We start from the raw sequence: 21,246 nt of genomic DNA, 5'->3' as shown, positions 1-21,246 counted from the left end.
CGAGAGGAACGCGCGGAGCAAAGGTAAGTGAATTGACACAGGGGGGACTTGGCTTACTACTTGGGGGGGAATAGTACTGTGGGGGATGAAATACTATATGAGGGATGAATTAATATGGGGAATGAATTCATATGGGGAATGAATTACTATATGGGGAATGAATTACTATATGGGGAATGAATTACTATGGGGGATGAATTACTATGGGGGATGAATTACTATGGGGGATGAATTACTATGGGGGATGAATTACTATATGGGGCATTCATTACTATGGGGGATGAATTACTATATGGGGCATTCATTACTATGGGGGATGAATTACTATGGGGGATGAATTACTATGGGGGATGAATTACTATGGGGGATGAATTACTATGGGGGATGAATTACTATATGGGGGATGAATTACTATATGGGGGATGAATTACTATGGGGGATGAATTACTATGGGGGATGAATTACTATATGGGGCATTCATTACTATGGGGGATGAATTACTATATGGGGGATGAATTACTATATGGGGGATGAATTACTATATGGGGGATTCATTACTATGGGGGATTCATTACAATGGGGGATTCATTACTATGGGGGATGGCACATTCATCTACTCTTGGTCCGGCCCCCGGGTCCAATATATGAACCCATTGCGGCCCTCAAGTCAAAAAGTTTGCCCACCCCTGCTCTAAGGCCAAATTACTATTGACACGTTTGGTACTCTAGCCCAGAGAAGGTCACTCAGCAAAGGGTTTAGGGTCATTAGTGGTTCTATGTGCTTGGTTAAAAATTACTTGAATGTGTCATCAGTTAGCTTTGGTTTAAGAATTTGATGTGTTACATTGCCAAATGTTTGTTATGGAAACCACCTATAGAAAAATGTGAAGGGAATAAAACTATAGGAAGCAGTCATTGTAGCTTCAGTGTACTAAACTAGAAGCTGGTTAACGGACTCTTAATGCAATCTTTGAGAATGAACATTATCCTGTAAAACATTTCTGATGTGTATAACGGTGGCTAAGTGGTTAGCACTTCTGCCTAGCAGTACTAGGGTTGTCTGAATCTCAAGCACAGCACTACCTGTCTGGAGTTCGAATGTTCTCCCTGTGCCTGCGTGGGTTTCCTCCCACACGTCCCAAGACATGCTGGTAGGTAATTGGCTCCTGCCTAAATTGGCCCTAGTATGTGTACGAATGAGAGTTAGGGACGTTAGATTGTATGTCCTTTGAGGGCAGGGACTGATATAATTGTACAATATATGTAAAGTGCTGCGAAAATTTAAAGCACTATATATAGTTACCTGTAAAAAATAAATATAACTGAATTATGTGGACAACTGACCATCACACATGAACTTCTTGGACATCTCATTCCAAAACCATGGGCACTGATGTGGAGTTTGTCCCCTACAGCAATCTCTACTCCTCTGGGAAGGCTTTCCACAAGATTTTGGATTGCATCTGTGGCAAATTTATGCCCAGTCATAGATCATTTTTAAGGTCAGGTATTGATGGACAAGCTGGCTCACAACCAGAACTCCAATTCATTCCAAAGGTGTTCAGTGGCATTGAGATCAGGGCTGTGTGCAGAATAATTGAGCTCTTCCACCCCAAACCACATTTATTAGGAGTTGACTTTGTACACCATGGTACAGTCATGCTGGAACAGAAAAGGGACTTCACCAAACTGCTACCACAAGCGCACCATTGTCTAAAATGTCTTTGCAAGGAAATCATAGGCTCATGGAACCTGCAGACCAAACGTCCATAGAGAGTCTTAATGAATCCAGTAGTAGGAATCCAATGGTGGGGAAGGGGATGGAACAGTCTGAATACCAGGGTAGGCTGGCTGGGGTAGAGTGAAGCAGACTCTAATGTGGAAGAAACAGCACCTCTACGGTGTTTCTTCTTTTGTTTCTACAATGTCGTAGCATAGACCAGCCTCTCAACCAGGGAGCCCAGGCACCCTGGGGTGCCTTCAGGCTTCATCAGGGGTGCCTTGGCAACATGGCCAAAAATTGTATACAAGCCAGCAGGTGGATCAATCTAGCCTTTTAGAACACAAAGCCACAGGTTTTCATTGGGCACTTTTATGACCTTCTAGCCGCTTGCTAACAACCAATGACATCAGTTGACAAGGAGGACGTCGGGTGCATACACATCATCCTTGTTTGGCCCTCCCCTGCCCTTTCCGGCAGCACTGGGGTCACATTAGAAGAGTGAGTGTGAGAAAATGAGAGACACACTGGAATACTAGTCGGTACCAGTGTGCAATGGCGTATTTGCTTTGGAAGAATAAATCACCTGCAACGTTGGGTGTACTGGATGTGTGTAGAATAGTTTTTTACATTTTAGATTGGGGTGCTTTGAGATTATCCATAATATTAAAGAATGCCTTGATTGAAAAAAGGTTGAGAAACACTGGCCTAGACCGTATGCTTCACTGTACAACAAATTTGGAGGAGTGTCAATGTATTTTTGGCGATACAGGTAAGTGTGAATCAGGTAGCTGCAAACATTTGGTCATACACCATTTACTTTAGTTATGTAAACCGAGACTGTTAAAATTTCCCTTTTATATAAAGAATAAAAAAAAAAATGCTACAAAGAAGTCCACTTACTCTGTTCCTCAAGTCATTGCCAACGGTTGGAGTCCAATTATACCTGTGGAGGAAGGGATCAGTTTGGATTACTATTAAGCCCTAATAGATGTTACTATAGCAGGCCCACTGTATAAAAAGTAGAACTTCAGGCAAATCATTTTTTATATTCTGGATAGAATGGGAAAGAATCAAAGCCTATATTAGGTTTTTCCGGCTGTCAGTATCCCCACTGGGAAGATTTCCCAATAGTTCCTGCTGTGCCACTGGGACACAAAGAAAGGATAAGCTCTATAACACGGAAAGCAATAACAGTACAATCATTATTTTAGTAGTAAGCATTAGAACCACTGTCAGGATTTCATTCCTGTGTTCTTGTTGGCAAAGATATGCTCACTTACCAAGCTGCAGCTTTCCCTCGCTTTATATAAAATGCAACAAAACATACGGCTGGAAATCTTTAATAGAAATCCACCCCTGATATGTCACTGGCAGTGTGAGCTACAGTTCTATAGATCCTTGGTATTTTCTTCCACTTTCACTGTTATTCAAGTTCCTATCCCACAACTAGTATGCTGTTCAGGCTTCGTTGGCTGTATAGGACTCGTGCAGGAAAAAAATAAAAAAAAAAAAAGGACAGAACGTTTTTGTATCCTTCCCCAGAACTGTGCCATGCAATAATCCTGTCTCGGAGCACTACAGGTAGTTCCTTTTGACCGCACGGCTTTTGCTCTGATACAGTATGCACTGTCAGCTGCGAGGCCTTTTATAGAGAGGCGTGTGCCTTTCCAAATCATGTCCAATTTAATTTACCAAAGGTGGACTCCAATCAAATCCAATTGCTACATCTAAGCAATGTTCAAGAGAAATTAAATGCAAAGGGTCTGAATACTTATGCCAATGTGACATTTCAGTTTTTCCTTTTTGATACATTTGCAAACATTTCTAAAAATCTGTTTTCACCTTGTCACCAAAGGGGCACTGAGTGTAGATTAACCTCCCTAGCGGTCTGATTATGTCCATATTTCTGTGCTCAAAGCGGTAAATTTTTTTGCATGGAAATATGTATTTTTTTTTATTGTAGGCCTGTAATTTTTTAGGAATAACGCACTGAAATCTGTCCGAACAAGAGTCTAGTAAACATCCCGGGTATGATAAAATTTGAAACACGAAATCATAAATTATAATTTTAATAAATAATCATAAAAATAATAATATAATAAATTTAATTCAATAATATAATCAAACCAAAAACACTGAAATATGAAATATAGCGCCAAGTTCGCACATCACTGCGCAAAGTCGCAAAATCGTTTTCAGTGTCTGATGATGAATTTCCCTACGAATCATTATCACTCAATTCTGCAAGTGGTTCTAATTTACTATCGCTGTTCTCTAGCCGGTCTAAAACCGCTTTTGACCTAAAGGGACGCTTTTTGGACGCCATGGACTTTTCTCAGTTTCCAGGCAGAAAGAACAGTAAAAATGCAGGCAGGGCGCCGGACAAAGCATTAGGGACAAAATGTATGTGAAATGCTTTGATACAGGAATGTTATACTATGTGATTTTAGTGTATTTATTGAATGTCACTTTTTGTCATTTTCAAATTTCCCGCCGTTCCGTCCCCCGTATGTCCTGACATCGCAGGGGACGGAACCCAGAAGACAGATACCAGCATTGGCCGGAGGACATTACAGGGGACACTGCAGGATTGACATCGCAGGAACGCAAGACAAGGTAAGTGAAGAACAGATCCCGGAGCAGCGCCGCATGGTAAGCCCGAGTGTAGCTCGGGGTTACCGCTTGTGGTACTGAAACTTTACCCCGAGCTACACTCGGGAATACCGCCAGGGGGGTTAATAAGGGCTGCACCATAACAAAATTAAAAAAGCAAAGGGGGGGGGGCTGAATACTTTTAGTATATTTTTTGAGCATGACTGTTTGGTTTGCTTCCCCCCCCCCCCCAGCTACAATGGCTGAATCTCAAAATGATGCTTGTAGCAGGGCACCAATGCTCAACACATCTTTTAAGCTCTTTAGCTCAATAAAGACAGAAACAAGTATCAAGGATGAACAATGTCCTTCAACACTCCCTGACTGCAAGAGCTGCTGTCATTCTCCAACTAGAGGTGGGCTGGAAGTGTATAGCATTCTGTACACAGATACTGCCGGAGTGCAAAATGTCCCAACATTGAGAAACCAGGAAGTAGCCTGGTCTTCTTGTCATCAGGGGAAAAAGGAGAAACTGTAGGCAGGATCACCAGGTAATTACAAGATAAGATGAAAGAATTTGGAAACTGGGCACATAGGAACTAAATATTATTACTAATTTGAAACGATATCTATAAAAATGTAATACATGGTTTGCCGACAGTTCAACGGAAGAGCAGACAGGAGGCTGCCACAATGGATGTGAGAAATACCAAAGTCAAATCATACTTACTTTGTTGCATTTTTAATGAGCATATCGATCATGTGTAGGCCAATAGTCCGAACAGGCCCGCATTCATGCAGCAAAAATACAGATATGAGGTTTGACGCATAGATGGCACCGCGATAGTCCAGTCTAGAAATAGGATAAAGCATAAAGCTTCCTTAACTGGAGAGCTCCAGAGAGCAAACATGGAATGATTCCAGAACACAAACAATTCACAGAACACCTTTTACTGTTTTTTTTTCATAGCTTTCTTACGTGTTTAACACTTGCTGTTCGTTGCCATGCAGCTCCTTATTAATGCTCATCACGAATGCCAGAAGCAATGAATTCATAGGAGAGATGTTCTGAATCAGTAGGTCCAAGGCCCAAAGGTTCATCTAATTTAAAAGGAAAGAAACTTGGTGGATCAGTACAAGTCAAAGAAAATATCATTCGACCTGAAAGTTTCAGTCTACCCAAAAGTGATATTTTAGTATAGGTGGCGCTCCCATACTTAGCTCCTTGCTTATACTTCTTATAGTGGATACTCCAAGAGTTGGATCTCCATCACAATGCTCAACTCGAATTCTGCCCACCTGTAGATTTCAGTGTTCCCACCCACCTTTCTGTGTTCCGGCTCCTGCTGTTACATTTTCCACAGGGTAAAGGGAAGCAGATGGTGGATGGCATTGTGGCTCCCAGCAGGCCCAAAAGCAAAGATCTACACTAAGCATTGGCAGGAAATTGTAAGCTTTCATTTGGGCAGGAAAATAGGATTTTTGGTTTACCTGTAATATCTTTTTCTTGGAGTACATCCTAGGACACAGGTTAGCTTTATCCATTATGACAGGATTATGCTGCTACCTTTGGGTGATTGGACATTGGCAAATAAAGAGACAGTAATGGTGTGAACCTCATGCACTCCCAAGTGTATCAACTAAATACAAAAAACAAACAAAAACACACCTGGAGAAGCTGCTAGCATTAAATCATATACCAGTGATTGTGTTAAATAAATACAATAAAGAATGCTGCGCTACTCCTTAAGGTATATATACACATAAATAATAAATTAATAGGTGATGTGTAATCAAAAAATTGCATCAATTTAAATAAAAATAATAAAAAGTGAAATCAATTATTATTAATTATTAATTTGTGCCCATGATTCATTAAATCTATAAAAATAAATTCATATAACTGAGAGTATGTAAAAAACACATTTACATATATACATAGATATATATAATACCGTGCATATAGAATCACACGTGCCTCTCGTGTAGTGGGAACACCCCAATATAACAATGCATCAAACAGTGCTCACAAAGTCCAATAGGTATTAATAGTGATAAAAACGAAAAGCATGTGCTTCCAATGACTACTGTTGGTGACCATAAATAAACCAGAAATCATGTGGATCTTTGGGTGAATGTGAATTCTGACAATCCGACCACCATCTGGATTAGCCTCTCACCTCATCACTTCGACCCTTGCGGATCAAAGCGCTTTTGTGGATCCCCCTCACAGATCCTCCAAGATAGCTATCACTCCAAATGTTGCTCCTTGTCGCACCCAAATCTCTCAAGATTAGGTATTCCACAAATGGCTCCTCTCCAAGTAATTTGCAGCATCAATCTCTCAAATAAGAAATAAGATAGATCCTCCCATAGTGCAGTATATTTTATTTTCCACAGTAGGGACAACGCGTCAGCGGGACGTGGTGACATATTTCCGGCGTGGCGGCCATCTTGGTACACCTATTTGCAGAGTTGTACACCCATACATACATGCCCTCATCCGAAAGCATGGGGTATTGAATTGGCGGCCACGTGAGTTACAAACTTTTATAATATTTTATGCTATTTGTCCCTACTGTGGAAAATAAAATATACTGCACTATGGGAGGATCTATCTTATTGTTATATTGCATTGTTATATTGGGGTGTTCCCACTACACGAGAGGCACGTGTGATTCTATATGCACGGTATTATATATATCTATGTATATATGTAAATGTGTTTTTTACATACTCTCAGTTATATGAATTTTTATAGATTTAATGAATCATGGGCACAAATTAATAATAATTGATATCACTTTCACTTTTTATTATTTTTATTTAAATTGATGCAATTTTTTGATTACACATCACCTATTAATTTATTATTTATGTGTATATATACCTTAAGGAGTAGCGCAGCATTCTTTATTGTATTTAAATAAAGAGACAGGACATTCCCTCCTAGACATAACCACTCCTAGCTAGGCAAGGCTTCAATTTCTGTAGCAAGGCATGAACCACAAGGGAAGAGGGGTGGGATCCCTGTGCATACTGAAAATCCCATTTCCTTTATCATACTTCCCAGGACACGGGGTATCTTTGCATCCATTACAACAGGGATGTCCCAAAGCACAGAATATGAAGGGAGGGCAACATGGCAGCAAGCCAACTGGCTTCAAACTAAAGCAAACAGATTAAAACCCCACGCATCAACCTGCAAAACTTGGAACCAAAAAAGAGACTTCTTGATCTTGAACATCCAATTGGTAAAACTTCATAAAAGCATGAACTGAAGACCAAGTAGCAGCTTTATAAATTTGATCTACCAAAGCCTGATGATGAATGAATGGCATAGAAAGTATCCACACTCCAGGTAGAATGAGCTGTCACTGGAAATTGTGAAATTTGCTCTTTAGACTGTAAGCTTTAGGAATAAGCTAAATGATCCATCAATAAATGGTAGATTTGGAAGGTGCATGACCTTCTGGAAATACAAAGAGAACATCTGAATGATGAATTACAGCACTCAACTTCAGACAACAGCTGAGAGAATGAACCACATCCAATGTATGAAGAGCAATGACCTCCACCGTTTGAGGTTCTGGACAGAAGTAAGACAACACAACGTCCTAATTGAGATTAAAACAAAGCAACCACCTTGGGTTTAAAAAAAAGGCTCTGTAAGGTAAGAGCAGCCATTTCCAAAACCCTCCCAGCCAAAGTAATGGCAACTAAAAAAAAAAAAAAACTTCAGATTCAGAAGGACTAAAAGTAATATCCCAGATGGGTTTGAACAAAACTCTGCAATACGGAAAATACCAAGTTAAGGTCTCACGGAGTCAACAGGGTCTTGTCTGGTGGAACAATATACGTCACCACATGCACCAAGAAAAGTGAAACATTCAGTCTCTAAAAAGACCTCCAAGGCCAAAATTTGACCATTAAATCGTACTCAAGGCCAACCCCAGATGAACTCCAGACTGGATGAATGCCAAGTTGTGGCCCGACAACATATTTGTGAGGATGAAATCCTCCTCAGTTCCAGATGTAGGTGGATAACGACTGCGTTTGCAATGACCAAAATCCCCAGGACTGAGAGAATGCCCAGATATCCTCTCCAGCCCACCAGGATGGCAGCCTTCGTTAAACACCTCCAGACTCCCCTTGAGACGAAACATGTCAGGGTGGGACGAAGTTGGTGCTGACATCACCCACGCCAGCTGGAGCAAGCAGGAGAGGTGTTTTTACTACATGTAATTTATTTGAAGATGTTTTAAAAGTAGTTTTTTGGCTTACATTAATAATTTGGGGTCTGAAAGTCTGGTAAGAAGCTGTGTGTGCTGGTGGTGGATTCACACCTCACTGGGTCTTATTCAACTTATCAGACACCTGAAACCACGGATGATGGATGTTTAACGATTTCACTTTATGGACCTCTTACTGAATTTATGGACATTTATTCGAATATTTATTCACTATTACTTTAAGGGCAGAACATTTGATAGCATATGGGTACACAGTGCAACAACTTTCTTGCATGTGTGTATATATGGATGGAACATATGGTATTTTTATGTTGTGAGTGCCGCTGTGAAGAACTTGTCACATTTACATGTGCACTAAGCAGAGTTTATAAGGAATATTAGGTTATTATTATTATACAGTATTTATAAAGCGCCAATAGTTCGCTCAGCGCTGTACATTACAAAGGGGGACAGAACATGTGACAGAACAATAACAATACAAAACATGAGGGGATCGAGGGCCCTGCTCTTTCGAGCTTACAATCTAGGAGGGAGGGGATGGTAGCACAGGAGGAGATAGCTGTGGGGGATGGAGTGGTAGGAAGAGTGGAGGAGGTCGGCAAGTTAGCAGGGGGTGGGGTAGGCTTCCCTGAAGAGATGGGTTTTCAGGGTGCGCCTAAAGGAGAGGAGAGTAGGTGATAATCTGATGGGTTGGGACAGGGAGTTCCAGAGGATGGGTGACACCCTGCGGGCATGGGAGGAGGAGACCAGGGAACTAGAGAGAAGGAGGTCTTGTGAGGAGCGGAGTGTGTGTGTTGGGTGGTACATGGATATTAGGTCAGTGATGTAGTTCGGGGCAGTATGGTGGACAGCTTTGTACATCAGTGTTAGGATTTTGAATTTGATCCGTTGCGCAATCAGAAGCCAGTGGAGGGATTGGCAGAGGGGGGGTGGCAGAAACGGAGCGGTTGGAAAGGTGGATGAGTCTGGAAGCCGTATTCAGGTTATTTATTAGATTAAGTGTAATTAAACCCACACTGGTCACACCAAACTGCGAGATATACAAATATTGTCTAAATTCAAGAGATGTGGGTATCCCTATTTGAATCTTGGTGTGCTTTGTGTATTTCATCCAGATCTCCACAGTGATACAGCATGAAAGGTTTCCCCTGTGCAGGAGCTTCCTATAATAAAGCCCAGTCACTGTTTTTTGTGCAGGGTGACTGGTCTTATAGCCTCCCCTACTTTTTCTGCAGGGAATCTGGTAGTGGTAGTGAGGCGGCCTGCTGGGTCCCTCCCACAGCAGTCTGCAAAGGCTATGTACGGCAAAGTGATCTTACCGATACTTTTGATAATTGGCAATGGATATGGGAATAACTGGGTTTGAAAAGGCATTTGATGAACATAAGGCACACTTTTTTTTTGGTAAAAAGTTGTACCTCCGTACTTAACACTTCATTGAAATAAACATGGTTTTCCAGGTCACTAGCAGAACCCTCCTCCTCCACAGTCAAGTGTCTATAACTTCACAAGACTGGTAGCTGCGGGGCATGGTCAGATCATTCCTACACGTTCAACATCCCTCTGAGGACTCGACCAGCTGAAATGGGTTCTTTTTGTATAAGACAAAGCTTTAGCAATGTTTTCCTCCTGTACACTCCTATTTTCTACTGGCCACAGATGGAGCCTGTTATAGTGAGAGATGGCAGCAGGGGCGGACTGACCATTTGGAAACTCGGGCACTGCCCGAGGTCAGTAGGGGGCCCCATGAGATGCCCCTGGTACCTTTTTCATAGGCTTTTTTGAGTTTGGGCAAGGACACAGAGGCCCCATGATCCCCTATTGCCCGGGGGCCCCATGAGTTGTCAGTCCGCCCCTGGATGGCAGATACTAGGGATGCACAGATACCAGGGTTTTTTTTTTTTTTTAATCAAAGAGTACCAATACTTTTGGTCAAGTACTTGCTGATACAGAGTACCGATACTTTGTGGTGCGATTTGCGTTAATGGACATAAATTGCACCGCAAAGAATAGCATGCGATTTGACAGAAGCGAGATTCCTGTCCAAATCGCATGAGGTTTCCCCACTGCTCCTGTGTGAACCCAGGCTTGTCATAGCCCAAGTTCACACAGGAACGGTGCGAGAAACCTCCCCAAAGGCATCCCATGCTTAGTGTCAGTGGCAGGAGTAGACAGAAGAGGCAGGGTGAACTCCTATGACAAGCCTGGGTTCACACAGGAGCAGTGGGGAAACCACATGCGATTTGGACAGGAATCGCATTCTTGTTCAAATCACATGCTAACCTTTGTGGTGCAATTTGCATCCATTAGCGCAAATCGCACAGCAAAGTATCGGTTAAGGTATCAGTAGTATTTACAGTACTCAAGAAAACACTCGGTATCAGTGGATCGCTAGCAGATACCATCAAGCTCCAATGACAATGCTACCTGGAAATCAAAATGGACCTCCGCAATAAAAGCAGGGTTTTAAAAGGATGCCGTAGATGATCGCAGGCCTGTATTTCTTAGCTGCCATAGTGTTTGTTTGTGAAAATAGCCTCAAACAGTGTAATGCAGAGTATAAATTGTCAGAAACTTCGTATACCAGGTGTGTCCAGAAATTAATGAGAATACTTTAAAAATTATTTTATTGAAAAATTTTACAATTGAACATTGTCCCCTTCAAAGTATGCACCCTGTGAATGTACACAATGCTTCCAGCAATTATTTTTTTTGGGATGAGTTCAGAGCCTGCATAGTGGCTCTTTGGCCGTTATCCACACTACCAAAATGGTGTCCTTTCAATGGTGTCCTGACAGGGCATCTTTGCATCTAGTTACAGACTAGAGACACATGAGAATGCTAGAGACCACTGCTAATACCACCTCTTTAAAAACCCGTGCTTCCACATTTGTGCTCCTTATACCCTCAAAAATATATTGTGCCATATTTTAGATTTCTACTAGTAAGATTCTATAAATAAATAAAAAGGATTCAGAGTACTAGGATTTTAAACTCACCCCAAAGGCGAAGACAAGTTCTAACATGGGAGGCAATGGAAGGGCTGCAGACATCATAAAGCGGGTAACAGCTTGAACAATTACTATGAACTCTGCAGCAACTCTGTGGGACTACAGGAAAAAAAAGAAGGCAAAACCACACAGAAATGTTTAGCAAATGTAATAAATACACATTTACTTTTCAACATTGTCAATATCCAAAACACCCAATTTTACAATTTTCAAAAAGGGTCATCCCCAGGGGTCACCCTGCAGAGTGGGCGGCTTTCTTTGGTTACTATGCAGCAGGGCAGCTGCTCGGCACTGGACTTAGAAGATATGGGGTTTTATCACCGTAGTAGTTACAATCTGTAGCAGCTGTTTATTTGCCATGTGAGATCTAAGACACTGCTGCCTCTGACTTTTAGTCTCACCAGCTGTGAAGTGAGGTTTTTATTGATGTCACTACTGTACTGCTCACTGTTTTCCTTGCTGGAGAGCAAGCTGTTCCTGAGGACCTGCATTGCAAGAATCTATATGTTGCTGCTTTATACATTCTCTGTATCTGTATCTGTGCTCCAACGTTCCTGCAGCTCCTTGAATTTTACCCCTACTAGTCATCAGGGGCTAGGTTTGATGTGAAGAAACAAAGTGCTATTCCTTTACCAAGACGGCAGCTTCCACACAGCACAGGACAAGGCATAGTAAAAGGTCAGTAATGGGAAAAAATCAGCTAAAAAGGGAGCTTACATGCAATACTGATAAATACTCTTGTTTCTTACTAAAAATATATTGATATTGTCAGACTATTTTTTCAGCTTTTTTTGTTGTGGATGGAGAAGGGTGACCCATGGTAGGGTGTTGGTATGCAAGCAAACATTTCACTTTTTTTTTTTTTTTAATCAAGTAGTTTTTATTAAGGTATTTTTGCAAGTCATACAACATAGCAACAACAAGAGACATAACTATGACATGGAACGATATGTCAGCACAGGCAGGCGCCTAACCGAACATAATATGAACAGTCCAAAAAACAACAAAATGAAAAAAAACAATAACTGAGGTTATAGGCCACGTAAACCAAAAAAATGAAAGAAAAAGAAAAAAAAAAAAACACACAAAAAAAAGGAAAACTCTTGTCATATACAGAGATCGTGCAAAATTGCAGTACACACATACAAGATACTCAGAACCAGTATGGTCAGAATCACCAGTAAAACCCGTATCCAAGCGCATCAAATTTTTCTTTAATTCAACACCTAATAAAAACCCTTAAAAAAAAGATGGACGAAACAGACAAAGCACAGCCTACCTTGAGATGAAATGGAGGCGGTAAGTGTGCATTCCAGTGTTTCTGCAACTCATCCAGAATTGGGCATGATATCTCTAGCACCATCTACAGAAATCAGAATAAACACCAAAATCAGTGTCAACACTGACAGCACTTGCAGCTTTAATGGGCAAAACAAGCTATCCAGGAGACAAAAAGGCACACCGACACCTTCTGCACACAGAAGTTAGGCACAGCTGTTCAAATTACTAGTGAAATAATGTGTGTTGGGTCAACTTAGAAGCCGGAAAAAACAAATGCATGTTTATTGACAAATACAACACCTACCTAATCACCAGTACTTTCTTTATAGGGATAGTGATTATCAGTCACCTGGGATATATCCAGCCTAGCCTATACTATATGCACTAATGGCAAGGTATATACAAAACACTAAAATTTAGTTTTTTTTTTTACCAAAAAGACAGAATCTTTATTGAATAAAAAATATAAAACAAAAATTTAACAGTACAAATAATTGTGTGACAGAGTATACAGGAATGGTAGGCAACCCATTAACCTCCCTAGTGGTCTGATTATGTCAGTATTTCTGTGCTCAAAACGGTAAATTTTTTTGCATGGAAATATGTTGTTGTTTTTATTGTAGGCCTGTAATTCTTAGGAGTAACTAGTAAACATCCCGGGTATGATAAAATTTGAAACACGAAATCATAAATTATAATATAATAATGATAAAAAAATAATATAATAAATTATAAATTTAATTCAATAATATAATCAAACCAAAAACACTGAAATTTGAAATACAGCGCCAAGTTCGCACATCACTGAGTTTAGTCACAAAATCGTTTTCAGTGTCTGATGATGAATTTCCCCCACGAATCATTATCACTCAATTCTGCAAGTGGTTCTGATTTACTATCGCTGTTCTCTAGCCGGTCTAAAACCGTTTTTGACCTAAAGGGACGCTTTTTGGACACCATGGACGTTTCTCAGTTTCCAGGCAGAAAGAACAGTAAAAATGCAGGCAGGGCACAGGACAAAGCACTCAGGACAAAATGTATGTGAAATGCTTTGATACAGTAATGGAATACTATCAGATTTTAGTATATTGAGTGAAAGTCACTTTTTTTACATCTTTGAATTTCCCGCCAGTTCCGTCCCCATACGCCATGACGTCGCAGGGAACGGAACCCAGAAGACAGATGCTGGCATCGGCCGGAGGAGATGGCTGGGGACGCTGCAGGGGGGACATCGCAGGAGCGAAGGACAAGGTAACTGCTGGAGGGATCCCAGAGCAATGCTGTAGGGTAATCCTGAGTGTAGCTCGGGGATAACGCTTCTGGTTCTGAAAGCTAACCCCGAGCTACACTCGGGAATACCGCCCAGGGGGGTTAAACAACCAGAAAAAATCAATATGTGGATAATGTAGAGAAAACATCAAATATGACATGGAGATAAGGACCTGTGCAAATTATATAGTTATATACTGCAGGGCCAGTGACTACGTCCCGGGGTAACAGACCTATCTCATCTAGGTGCTAGTCTCCGTAAATCGTAACCAACGATCCCAAATGTTGTTATATTTGTTGGGACATCCTCTAACATATATTCATTTCTTCAAGGGTAGGGTGTTACTAAAAGTTTATTTTTACTTCAACTTGGAAGAAAAAAAAATAAATAGGAGCAGAAGTAGGGGTGTTCCAAAGTACATTGCTTCAAAATGTGCTTAAGGAAGTGCGGTCTCCTTACGTTTACTAATTGTGTTCTAAATACACCTGTTACAGCAGCCAGGAGTGCATGTAAACCTAACAAGTAGACTGTCGGCTCCCACAGATCCCCCAGTAGTTGCACTGTACATATTCTATGCTTTACACATATAACTATTTTTTTTCCAGAAAAATGTAACCATACCAGCTGAAAAGTTTTATCAGGTTCGGGGACATTCCTAGGAACTAGATTCCCATCCTCCGACAAACATTCACTGGTACTCCAGATGCGGACCACAGCACTCCAGCACTTGAGCTAAATGAACAAAGACAAAATGAAAGTTAAAAAGGGGTCTTATATTTCACAGTTTTTTCTGTTACAACAAAATAGACAAAAATCACCACTTTGTCATGTACAGCGTGTGTTTTTGATAATGCCCCATGTAGACGGGACACTTCTGAACGATGGAAACTGACTGCTGGAAAACGTAGGTTAAAAAACATCTGTTTAGCCGCGTTTGCATAATGCGTTTAGAAGTGTTTTTTTAAAGATAAGCACAGGAGAACCTCCCAAGTGCCCAGAATGCACTGAAAAGTGGTAAATTATTAACTATTTAAGACTGGTTCAGACAAATACAAAGAGTAGAAGCAGAGACAGCAGTATGTGTTGAGATAATTAGGTGTGAGCTGCTCATTAACATTTCTTTTGTTTCCAAGGGTGGGAAAGGTGTCTGGTGGAGGGAGTCATTAAGGTCACCTGGCAGGGGGTCTGCATGAGGAATTTGAGGTGTGAATGGTCATTAACATATCTTTTGTTTCCAAGGGTGGGAGAGGTCTGAGGTGTGAATTGGTCATTATAATGTGTGACAAGCTTGGTAGGAACATCCTGTGTTCAGTGTTTTGTCCATCTGAGTACCTTGAAAACAATTTGCCTGCATTTTTCATGATAAAAAAAGGCTCTGGACCAGGGGCGGACTGACCATTTGAAAACTCAGGCACTGCACCGAGGGCCCGGGGTCAGTAGGGGGCCCCATGAGATGCCCCTGGTACCTTTTTCATAGGCTTTTTTGAATTTGGGCAATGACACAGGGGCCATATGATCCCCTATTGCCCGGGGGCCCCATGAGTTGTCAGTCCGCCCCTGCTCGGGACAGCATTGGGAACTGGAAGAGTTAAAAAAAATGTTTTCAAATGCAAACACTTATAAAACGCAATTTGCCGCGTTTACAAGCGTTTGAAACGCTAATAAAATCGACTGCTGAACGCAAGTTTTCTGCGTTCAAAAAAAAACTGTAAACGAAGATGTGTACATTGACACATAAGAAAACATTAGGGAGAGTTCAGGGGCTGCTGAAAAAAAACGCTGAACAGCTCCTAAACGTGAGTTTATCAGCTGCAGTGTACATGAGCCCTTATTGCTATGACAAGGTGAATTTCTCATGTGGAGGTCTGGAGCCTTCGATCCATCCAGCTCATAGAGACAGATTGGTAAACTTCCCTTCCATAGGACTCAATAAAAAATTGAGTTGGCAGTGGGGCATCCACCAAGCTGCATAGAGAAGGTCTCGGTGGAGTGGGGACATGTGAGCACAAGACTTTGAAGGGCTGCCAGTGAAGGGTGGCTGAGGGCCCTAAGAAGGAGAACTTTACTGAAAGTAGTGATCCTTAGAGAAAAACAATGGACAACAAATTACTAACCTCATGTAGCAACACAGTATTGCAGTACAGGATTCGAAGGGCTGTTCGGAGTAAAATTCCATTCTTTAGTGGAGGACCTGTTGATGTACAAATCGCTTTGTGTAAGTCTTGGGATAATGCGGATGATACCTTCCAAAAGTTGATTGCTGTATTTGCTTTGCTTCACACTTAGGAGAATATAGTATATCCTGTTCTTCTGCATGTAAACTACCCCCCCTCCATGCAAGTCAATAGATGAATGCAACTCCAATGCAAGACTTCTCTCAAATCAAAGGTGGTTTTTGAGCTGCTGGCGAGTCTGAATCCGATGTACACTAGGCCTCAGCAGTTTACAAAGGCTGACAGTTATTTTACAATTGAACTCTGGTCAGCCTGTAAAAATGCCTTTTGGGTAGCTCCCTCTCCTATAGTAAGGCTCTAATGCTCCTTATAACTTGTAGATTAGAACATGAAAGAAAAAAATAGGATTTTTATACTCGCCTTCGGATTATATTGCCTACAAGGATTGGACATTGGCAAATAAATTGTAGGCCGGCTCAAGGTATAAACCCTCCTACAGAAACAGGTTAGAACCTCACTCAGCAGCATGCAACACACACCAACCAAAGGTAGCACCCTCAACGACACAAACATCCAGTTTATAAAACTTCATCAAAAGTATAAACTGAAGCACACGTAGAAACCTTACAAACTTGAGCTATTGATGCTTAGAATAATCCAAAAAGCACCCACACTCCTGGTAGAATAAGCCGCCACCAGTAACGATAAAACTTTTTTTCTTTTAACCACTTGTGCTCCGGAAAGTTTTACCCCCATCATGACCAAGCCATTTTTTGCTATTTGGCACTGCGCTACTTTAACTGGCAATTGTGAGGTCATGCAACCCTATATGCAAATTACATTTATATAATTATGTTCACACAAATAGAGCTTTCTTTTGGTGGTATTTGATCACCAGTTTATCATATAAAACAAGAAAGACCGAAAATTAAAAATCAAAAGAAAAAAAATTATAAAAAATTCTATAATTCTAATTTCTTCATAAAATTTAGGCCAAAATTTATTCTGCTACGTTATCTTTTGTAAATAACAACAAAATCCCAATAAGTGTATATGAATTGGTTTGCGTGAAAGTTATAGCATCTACAAACCGTGGTGTATATATGCAAGAAATCAATCCTGATGTACCAATGACCAATTTAATTTTTCGAGGCCCTTCAAATGCTAGGACAGTACAAATACCTCCCAAATAACCCCTTTTTTGGAAAGTAGAGAGCCTGAGGTATTTAGTAAAGACATGGCGAGTTTTTTGTATTTGTAGTTGTAATTTAAATATTGAAAAAAAAAATATATATATATTTTTCTGTTTTACATACTGGCACCAGCGCAGTATAGTGTCGTCAAATGACATGTCACAGTGATCATGGACACAATTTTAAAAATATTTTTACATAAAAAAACAAAACAAAACACTTTTTCACATACTTTCATTAGAGTAGTTGTGTCACCATAGTAACTGTGCTACTCTGGGGGGTGATCAGGGATTTTTTTTTTTTAACCACTTTGCTGCTTCAATGATGATCATTGTAACTGCAATGCTTTGAACTTTCATTAATGAGTTTCATTCATAACAGCTGTGATTACTAGTGATTTGTGAGTGGATACAGGTAATCACATGGTACAGGGTGCTGTGATTGGCCCAGGTAATATGTGATAGCTGTGGGCCAATCACAGAAAACAGATATAGGAAGCAGAGGGTATGATTGAGATCAATTCATAACAGCTTTGTTGACAATGTGATCACGTGAGCGCAGCGCGCTCCTACATGGAAGCAGGCACAATGACGTACATGATTGTGCCTGCACGTGCCGCCCACCCGCATTAAAATTAGGGTGGGCAGTCAGCAAGTGGTTAACCTGTAAGCCCAATAATAAGCTGATGGATTTACTGAGAAATGGTAGACTTGGAAGCTGCATAACCCTTCCTTGGGCCTTCAGGAAGCACAAAGAAGGAATCTGTTGAATTACAGTAGTTGACATCAGGTAATACTTGATCGCATGAACCACATCCAAAGTGTGAAGAGCCTTGTTCCCAAGCACCTGCAGTGTGGGACAGAAAAATAGCAACACAATGTCCTGGTTAAAATTGAATAAAAACACCTACTTAGGTAAAAATGATGGCTGAGGCCACAGAACCACCTTGTTATAGAGGAACACCAAGAATGGTTCCATACAGGAAAGAGCAGCGAATTTCAAAAATCTGTGAGCTGAAGTAATGGCAACCATAAAATAATCTTCTGAGTCAGAAGGACTAAAAGGATATCCCAGATGGGTTCAAACAAATTTTGGTAATACAGAAAAGTACCAGGTTGAGGTTCCATAGAATCAACAGAGTCCTGATCGGTGGAACAAGAGTCATGATGCCTTGCATAAAGGAACACTAAGGAATGTGAAGCAATTGGTCTGAAAAAAGGACCACCAAGACCAAAATCCAACCCGATTGTATTCATGGCAAATCCCTGATCAATTACAGACTGAAGAAAAGCCAGGATACAACACATGACATACTTTTGAGGATGAAATCCTCTAGCCTCACACTAAGCAAAATAAAATTTCAAAGTTTTGTGGTAAATCTTCCTTGAAGTTGCCTTCTCAGCCAGCTGAAGATGTCTGCCTGACAATAGTATCTGGAATATCTTTGGCAGATAAGGAATAAAAGTTCTGCCTAGGACAGAATCTGATCTACCTCCAATCTTCCCACAGAGAAGACACAACGCATCTGACAAACAGGGTACCCAGAACTCCTTCCAGCCTGGCACCCATAATGAGGATCCACCAAAAGACAAAGGACAGGACTTCAGGATTCCTCAGACATTAAGACAAGGACAATCCAGTTGGCAACTGTTAAAAAGAAAAGAAAAGAAAGAAAAAAAAGGGACAACCCAATCCTCAGTGACAAATAAAATGGTCTGTCCAGAGACTAGACTGATTTGTCCCACAACATTAGAATGATGCATTGCAGAGGTCTGGATGCATGCGAAAGCAGATTGTTGGGTCACTACTGGACAGAAGTTCAAATCGGAGACTTGAGAGCCTGAGATTTTTCCTGTTGAATAAACTATGTCCAGTACTAGACGCAGATACTGTAAATGAGTCAAGTACAGCTAAGATTTGATTGTTCAGGATCCATCCCAACAACCGTTCACACCTGGACAGTTTAAAATACATAGACGCACCAACTCACCAACATGGCCATCCAAGTATCCCACAGTGGGAATGCTAAAACAACACACATACGACAAACCAGATGAGTGCAGATGAGGAGATTAGCAAAAAAAGAAAAAGTTTTTTTTACACAGCAGAGCTGAAGTAAAGATGTTCATCTTCCCAGAACACTAGCAAAAAAGTATTAAAACCTGAGCTACAATTTTGATTAAGTGTCCAAACGTCCTGTACATAGAAGTATAATCCGAAGGTTAAAGACTTTGTGTCTTTCATAGTACAAAAATAAAAAAAAAATTGACTATTATAGCCTCAGACTTATCAGAACCTTACTATAGAAGAAAGGAGTTCCCAGAAGGGTATTTTTAAGGGAGTTTAGCATTTTAGGCTGTTCGCATGGACAGGTGTTTTACTGCATTTGAAATGTAGGTCAAATGCAGGTCAGGAGATGCCAATATACTTCAATGGTGTACTGCAGGTGATAGTTCTCATGCTTCTTTGTCTTTCTTTTGATACAGAAGGTCCTATTGAGATGCATATGCATTGCAGGTAAAGCAGATCAAATGCATTTTGTTTTGCTGTTCTTTGAGTTTACGCAGTGCTGCAACAATGTCCTTGTACATGAACCCTAAACACAGGTCACTACCACATGGTGTTCGGTCAACAACATATGATAAAAGAAATGTATAATAGCACTGTACATAATTTACTTCTTTATTATGGTCCAGAAAAAAAAAAAACAGACAAAATATTGCACAATATTAAACATTTGCCGCCCGCCCTATGGCCGAATGGCGGCCAGCAAATGTCATCAGCGTTCCTGGTGGACGCCATATGGCGTCCTCCCGCACATGCGCAGATCGCGCTCCTGCAGAGCCGCACAGCGGCGCGATCTGTCACCTGCCGTGTACCTCGGACACGGCCGATGACAGATCTGAGTATCGGCCCCCGTTGCCAGTACCATGTGACCTGCTGTGACCAATCACAGCAGGTCACATGACAGTTGTATACAATGGATGGCTTCATTCATGCCATCCATTGTATACTAGTGTCTAGCTGTGAATGGTCACAGCTAATCACATGCATATGTCATGTGATTAGCTGTGGCCAAATCACAGCTAAGCACAAAAAAAAAAAAACCCTGAATAAATCGATGTCATTCAGGTAAATGCTTGCTTATAGCAAAGTAATTCTTATTTGCTATAAGCAAATTGTGTAAAAAAAAATACGGATCACTTCCCCAAAGTAGTACAATGTTACTATAGTAACATTGTACTACTTTGCTCATAGTGAAATATGAAAAAAAAAATCTTAGAAAAAATAAAAAAAAATAAAAATATATATATATTTTTTCATACTGTCACCAGTCAGTGTCCCTGATCACCGCCATGCCAGTTATATGATGACGCTGTACTGCACTGGTGACAATATGTTAAAAAAAAATAGTAAAAACAAATTTTTTAAATTTTTTCATTTTCTGAAAAATGACAAAAAAAAAAATACTTCAAAAAACTCGCCATGCCTGTTATGAAGTACGTCGGACTGTCTGCTTTGCAAAAAGGGGTCATTTGGGGGATATCTGTACTATTCTGACATTCTTGGACCTCAAGAAATTAGATTGGCTGTCAGTACTTCTGGATTGATCAATATTCAGATCTATCCCATAGTTTGTGAACTCTATAACTTTCCTACAAACTAAAAAATACATCCTAATTTGGGTTATTTTCACCAAAGACATGTAGCAGAATACATCTCGGCCTAAATTTATGAAGAACAATTAT

At 40.6% G+C, this 21,246-nt stretch overlaps 1 protein-coding gene across 2 annotated transcripts in view; it reads right to left on the bottom strand.

Annotated features, from left to right (window-relative positions):
- LOC149442995 (uncharacterized) overlaps positions 1-21,246 on the bottom strand; it is a 69,894-nt gene that overhangs the window by 9,105 nt on the left and 39,543 nt on the right. For both annotated transcript variants that reach the window (XR_016306715.1, XM_089656040.1), the window contains exons 13-19: positions 16,245-16,321; positions 14,752-14,862; positions 12,859-12,942; positions 11,568-11,678; positions 5,295-5,416; positions 5,046-5,168; positions 2,624-2,666 (exon numbers count right to left, since the gene is read on the bottom strand). Coding sequence is in view for 1 of the 2 variants with exons in the window: in XM_089656040.1 (XP_089512166.1) it covers positions 2,624-2,666; positions 5,046-5,168; positions 5,295-5,416; positions 11,568-11,678; positions 12,859-12,942; positions 14,752-14,862; positions 16,245-16,321 (671 nt within the window). In the remaining variant the exon portion in view is untranslated. The remainder of the gene's footprint in view (positions 1-2,623; positions 2,667-5,045; positions 5,169-5,294; positions 5,417-11,567; positions 11,679-12,858; positions 12,943-14,751; positions 14,863-16,244; positions 16,322-21,246) is intronic.

This window comes from Staurois parvus, unplaced genomic scaffold, assembly GCF_062004578.1.
Source record: "Staurois parvus isolate SC_StPar_1 unplaced genomic scaffold, SC_StPar_1.0 ptg000882l, whole genome shotgun sequence".
Classification (NCBI taxonomy): domain Eukaryota; kingdom Metazoa; phylum Chordata; class Amphibia; order Anura; family Ranidae; genus Staurois; species Staurois parvus.
Note: the sequence above shows the minus strand (reverse complement) of the source record. Positions and strands in the feature narration are given on the sequence as shown.